Source organism: Anopheles arabiensis, chromosome X, assembly GCF_016920715.1.
Source record: "Anopheles arabiensis isolate DONGOLA chromosome X, AaraD3, whole genome shotgun sequence".
Classification (NCBI taxonomy): Eukaryota; Metazoa; Arthropoda; class Insecta; order Diptera; family Culicidae; genus Anopheles; species Anopheles arabiensis.
In genome coordinates this window covers 11,824,281-11,830,346 of record NC_053519.1, presented here as the reverse complement: position 1 = coordinate 11,830,346, position 6,066 = coordinate 11,824,281, and the positions used below count along the sequence as shown (strand labels likewise).

At 44.3% G+C, this 6,066-nt stretch overlaps 2 protein-coding genes across 3 annotated transcripts; one reads left to right on the top strand and one right to left on the bottom strand.

Moving 5' to 3' along the window:
- The first annotated feature begins 324 nt into the window (after positions 1–324).
- Positions 325–5,107, top strand: LOC120906294 (derlin-2). Of its 2 annotated transcripts, XM_040317849.1 has the most exons (8): positions 325–622; positions 839–939; positions 1,043–1,188; positions 1,306–1,393; positions 1,503–1,625; positions 4,046–4,209; positions 4,289–4,429; positions 4,999–5,107. In XM_040317849.1, the coding sequence occupies exons 2-7, from the start codon at positions 847–849 to the stop codon at positions 4,380–4,382; spliced, it is 708 nt and encodes a 235-aa protein (XP_040173783.1). In that variant the 5' UTR covers positions 325–622; positions 839–846; the 3' UTR covers positions 4,383–4,429; positions 4,999–5,107. The 2 variants fall into 2 exon arrangements, with proteins under 2 accessions (XP_040173783.1, XP_040173782.1); XM_040317848.1 differs by lacking the exon at positions 4,999–5,107 and having other exon boundaries at positions 4,289–4,493.
- Positions 4,659–5,739, bottom strand: LOC120906295 (cerebral peptide 1). The gene is made up of 2 exons (XM_040317850.1): positions 5,353–5,739; positions 4,659–5,258 (listed from the first exon to the last, which is right to left on the bottom strand). The coding sequence occupies exons 1-2, from the start codon at positions 5,705–5,707 to the stop codon at positions 5,134–5,136; spliced, it is 480 nt and encodes a 159-aa protein (XP_040173784.1). The 5' UTR covers positions 5,708–5,739; the 3' UTR covers positions 4,659–5,133.
- Between the last annotated feature and the right edge of the window lie 327 nt (positions 5,740–6,066).

Genomic DNA, 6,066 nt, shown 5'->3' with positions numbered 1-6,066 from the left:
AACTTCTTTTTTTGTCGCTAGCGATTTCAATTTCTACATATGGAGTCTAATTAAGCAATATGGTAAAGCCGTTCTCTCCTGAATAAAAACAATGAAAGTACTATGTATAAAATGAATGGGGAAATGATTTGATGGTTTCTCTATCAGTATTTGATTTTTTGTCGGAAAAAAAATCGGTAGTTTTAGGGTGCTCATGTGAGAATCGGTAAGCATATTAAAAATCGGTAGGACTACAGATAAACGAATAATTCTGGTCACTGCCGGACGGTTTTCCCTCGGCGCACAGCAGTTTGGCAACAGCTGTCAAACCGGCGATGATGGTCTGTGTGTGCGGTGTGCGCGGTGTGCGGGGAACGCAAGCAAAACATAAACGTCATCGCGGGCACCGTCGCCCGTCCGTCGAGCTGGTGATTGGTACACGACAGAGCTAAGCCGCGACTCCGAACAGTATCATGCACCAGGGGAGCTTATTTTGATTTCGCACACAGTTTCCCCGACCCATGTAACGCCAACGTCCAGCGAGCGGAGTCCAAGCAGACAGCCACCGACTCTTCCATCAACAGCCGTTTTCCGTGGTGCCCGCCGTAACACACCCTTTCTGGTCGAGCGCGCGCACGTTGAGGTAAGGTTGTGTGTTTTGTCAGCCACGAAGACAGGGGAAGGATGGGGAGGAGGGGGCTTCGACCCCCTCCCCGCCTCCCCCGCTCCTTTCCACGGGGAAACAGTCGATCGCGGACGGGCGACACGGACCCGACGACTGTCGTGCTGTTGTCGTTTCTGATGGCCACCCTCCAAAAGTAACCTTTTTTTCGTGTTTGTGTGTTCCGGCTCGTTTTAGGATGTACAATGGCATACCAAACGATACGGCAAGAATATCTCCAGATACCGATAGTGACACGGGTGTACTCCACGGCCTGCATCATCACGACACTGTCGGTGGTAAGTGAAGGAGTTGGAGGCGTGTCACTGGCCTGGGGATTTCTCTTTAATCAGCTGCCTTGGTGTTGTTTTTTTGTTTTGCTTTTGCCTCTGCTTTTCACAGCATCTCGACATCGTAACGCCCTTTCAGCTGTACTTTAACCCAAAGCTCATCTTCGAACACTACCAGCTATGGCGCATCTGCACCACGTTCCTGTTCTTCGGCACCTTCGGGTTCAACTTTCTGTTCAACATGATCTTCACATTTCGGTGAGTTTCCTCCCTATTGCCTTTCCGTTTTTACCAAACCCTGCTCCAATGCATTCCTTCTCATTTTCTCTCTTCCTCTCTCTCTCTCTCTCTTTGTGTCTCTTCCCTCGATAAAAGGTATTGCCGTATGCTGGAGGAAAATTCGTTCCGCGGGAGAAGCTCCGACTTTGTAATGATGTTTCTGTTCGGCGGCACCGTGTTGGTGGTATCCTTTTCCAAATGAAAACAAAACAAACATTTGCTTCGCTTTGCATGCACACACACACACACACACACACATACACACAGCATTTCCCTTAACGTGACCTCTCCAGATTTGTGCGTTGTTTGTTAATTTACTTTTCTTAGGGCAAGCTTTTACCATAATGCTGGTGTACGTCTGGTCACGGCGGAATCCGTTCGTGCGAATGAACTTTTTCGGCGTGCTAAACTTTCAGGTAAAATCAATTGGCAAGCAGTGTCGCGTTATCTGTGCCATCAGTGCCCCATCCGCGTGGGGTGTTATATGTAATCTTGCCAACAAATTAATCCTTAAATTACAAATCCTGCCAGTGACCGTGCAAAGATAATGCCCTGTCTATCAAGCCTATACTGTTAGGGCAATGGCGCGAGATGCGTCAAAATTGTAGCGATACATTTTATGTTTTGCGCGCAAAATTCTCTGTAGAATCTAAGCCAGTTGAAAGTGGAATTTATCATACAGCTTTTGCTGATAATTTGATTTTTAAATTACCCTAAAATTATTTCATTATTTATTTTAACATACAATTCATCTAAGAGTATCAGTCAAAAATGATATACCGTATTGCATCGAATTACGGACACTTAGGCATTTTTGGCATGCAATAATTTCTCACTAATTCAAATTTGACCCGCCATACCTCACACAGTTTAATGAAGCAAACTCTCTACAATTGAGAAACATATATTTCCAATAACTTTACTGGAAACTTTGTAAAAATCATACATAAGCAACGATATTTTGATTCATATTCCGGTCAGTTACGAGCTCTTGTCGTTAAACTACGGACGTTTTAATTCGAATTCTGGACATTCACATTAACACACACACTACACCTTTTTTTGTTTTTAACTTATTTTAACGTCCGGATACTAAATTCGGAGGGTCAGTGTCCTACTGAACCGACAGGACGACGGACTGATTTTGAGCGCGGTTTTTCTATTGCACTCGTAGATGCATTGAACTGAAGTACTGTTGTGCGAATCGACGATCTTCTCCGAACGGCCTTTAAGGTCTAGCTTCAAATGTCCTTGTTATTATGTGTCTAAGCACATATTTTTGTGCATTTAATCTCAATTTACTTGGGCTGTCCGGAATTAAAAACAAGGTAAAAAATCGTGATTCGAATTCCAGACAGAGTTGAATTCCGGACAATATGATAAAACACTTTTTTTTTTCTTCAAATTGGTAACTACCTCCACAAGAGATTCCGATGTATTTCAATGCATCTGGACGCGATTAATAGGAATTATCGAATAAATTACACTGGCGTCAGTTTGAGGTAAAACTGCTAAGAATACCTGTGGTGATAAACTGATCGACAGAAAATATTTATTGACTGTGGTATCAGAGCCTACTAGGACACAGACACTTTTTTAATCGATTCTAGTACATTATGGTAATTATGTTAAATTAAATAATGGTATGATCATGAGATTTGAAGAAATTCAATAAAAACATGCCGAGTGTCCAGAGTTTGAAGCATAACGGTATAATGTTGGTTTCCTTTGAGCATTTAACAATATTTGTGATTGTTAGAGCATTTTACCACACTCTACGCATTGGTGTTGAACGGGAAACTCTTGAAGTACATTAGGGCAATCGGTTTATGTGGGCAGCTATTGTTCGATCTAGTTTTGTTGCACTCAGAATCGGATTTTCCTCTAAGTGGACTGAGCGGCTGCAGGGCCCCCAGCTAAATCTCCACTTGTTAGTTCGCTTTTATAAACGATTTTCTATTAATGCACATAGAAATGGAAAACTAAATCTTTCTCATAGTAGTATATTCTTAAGGCCGGGGTATATTGTCCGTACTCGCTAGTGTAACGAAACAATGAAACGCTAGTGTAACGAAACAATGTTACAATGAAAACCGTTTTGTAAAACGTAGATGCACATGTCCTGCATGCATTGCATCCGTTTTCCCGACAAAAAAAAACGATGGAAAAACTACTTAATTTTGAGATCCGGCTTGAGCATTCCCTCGATGACCAAAAAAAGCTTCCGCCAGATGCGCTAGTGAAAATCGAAATTACACTAGCGAGTACGGACAGTGTCCCCCGGCCTTTACTTTAGAAAGACGACCAAATGCATATTTGTTTTGAAAGACTTCTCTAACACGAAGTTATGTCTCTCTTCACGAAGATTATAGATACCACTAAATTAATACAATATCTGCCATTTAAAAGGGCAGAAGAAAATTAATCCCTAACAAATAAGGATTTATGTATTTGGTATTCGAAAAAGATATCCATAAAAAAGCGAATTGTAATGTTTTTTTTTTATATTGATACATTTTGGGGACGTTTGAGGAAAGTAGGGGCCCCATTTCGATCCCCCGCTTAGGGCCCCGGGTTAGTTAAAACCACCTTTGGTTGCACTGGTTACACATTAGAAACGTTTGTGTAATTCAATGCTATGTCTATTCAGTTGTTCTTTTGTTGCATTATCTAGCTCGATATATTAATACAAACTAGTCAAACGACTCTTTTTATTTGATTCAATCATTTACCATCGTGAAAGATGTAAACGTTATTCTCTCAACAACACAACATGTAACCTTTCCTGTCCAAACTAGCGGTGCAATTGATCCGAGCGACTGTTCCTCTTTTCCAGGCTCCTTACCTACCGTGGGTACTGCTCGGGTTTTCCGTGCTAATAGGCAACACGATCTGGGTGGATCTGATCGGAATCGTGGTAGGCCACACGTACTACTTCCTCGAGGATGTGCTACCAAATCAACCGGGAGGCTTGAAGCTGCTTAAAACACCTCGAATCCTGTACGTCTTCAGTAGTACTGTCTCCAACCCCCCCAATGGTACTGATATCTCTTCGTTTGTTTCTATGTTTCCCCAACAGCAAACTATTGTTTGACGAGGTGGCAGAGGATCCAAACTACGTAGCGCTGCCCGAGGATCAGCCGGGCGGTTTTAACTGGAGGCGAAATAACTAAAGCGCCGCAACCACGCAGCGGCAGTGTTTTAGTAGTACCGCAAGCAAGTAAATAAACGTGTCGGGTTGACGTGCAAGACTATTGCGCCAATGCTAGCCGAGAATGCTGTAACTAATCCGGTTGCTCGGCACTCCAACACGTGGTGCGATATGAGATGTTGCCGAAATTGCCCCTTTTTTGTCTCTCCCCGCACACCCTGTCGCTACGGCAGCTTTTGATTGATTAGTTTCGGGTTGTGATATCATTCCAAAACATATTGCATGCCGCTGGTGTGCGTACGTTTCTTTTTTTGTTTGTTCTCTCTTTATTTATACATTGATCATTAAACATTACGATTACCGAGGGTTAAAAATTGATTTTCATCGTCACATCGGGAAGATTTGATCAAAGCGAAATGTGTACAACTAGCGTGGTGTGGTGTGAGTAATAGTGTATCTGTAAATAGTGTAAAACCGCATCCTCTTTGCATTGCTAGATCCTTTACACTAACATTGTTGGTGGCATTGGTTACAGTGAACGCTAACGAGATCATAAAACCGTCTTCGTGTCTGCACCAGCGTGATTTGCTCCGATGTCTGATGCTGTATTCTTTTGGATTTTCTTAACTTGCTTGCAGTGGGCGAGGGGAACTTCAATCGGGTGGTAGAGCTGCTGGTTATCCGTCATGGCTATTGGGCCACGGTTAAGCGTAGGTGGATGATAGGATGCTGCAATGTGCTAGTGTCATAATCTCCCCGTGCCAGGAGGCTCTTTAGTAACTTCGACTCAGTTCCTGCCGTTTGCCCCAAGCCGATGCAAGCTTGTCCCACTTGTCCGCGCGCTTACCCCACAGCCCCTTCAGATTGTTCCATCCCGGTTCTCGTTTCCCCCAGGCCGCTGGCAACGAAATTCAACGAGTAACAAGCGTATTAATCTAAACCATTCCCCGGGCTCTGTTGGGCCATTTCGACCCGGAAAGCGCGATACCTACCGCCAAACTTGGTCCAGCCGGAATTCCGATTGCCACCACTGAGACGTTTGCCCCAGGCCGCGTTCATCTTGCTCCAGCTTCGCTTGATGTCACCGTTCGCATGCGGGTAGCCAAGACGTGCCGCCAGGCTGTCGACCAGCTCGTAGTCGTCGGGTCCGCCGCCCAGCTGTCGCGTGCTATCGTGCTCCAGCGTGTCCAGCAAGCCGTTCAGGCTGGCCATCGGCATCTTGCTGCGATCCAGCTCCGGATAGTTGGGATCGCTGCCCAGCGCCCGTTCCTCCGAACTCTGGCCGCTGCAGTGTAGCACGGACATCAGCGCGATGACTACACAAAGCAGACACCGGTGCATCTTCATCGCTGTCGCTTCAAGAGTCCTTGAAGATGTGCGAGCGAGATCTAATATCCTGCGAAAGTCTGATGTCTTACAATGTAGCGTACAAGATTCAAAGATTCAATGTCCGCGTTTTGGTTTGTAATTGATGGGATGTGAACTGGAAGAAATAACGAAAGATATAAAATATATGAAAATATATGAAATTTACTTAAAAGAGAAAGAACCCAACGGTTTATAGGGTTTCGAATGTTCCGCTTGTTACGACAACTTATAGTTGTCGCTTAATTCCAGAGACGGGCGTGGTTGCTGGCACGGTGTCACACGCTAATGGTCCTTAGCGGTGCAAGAAGCCCTGAAGATATATGAGTACTCCCAATGCA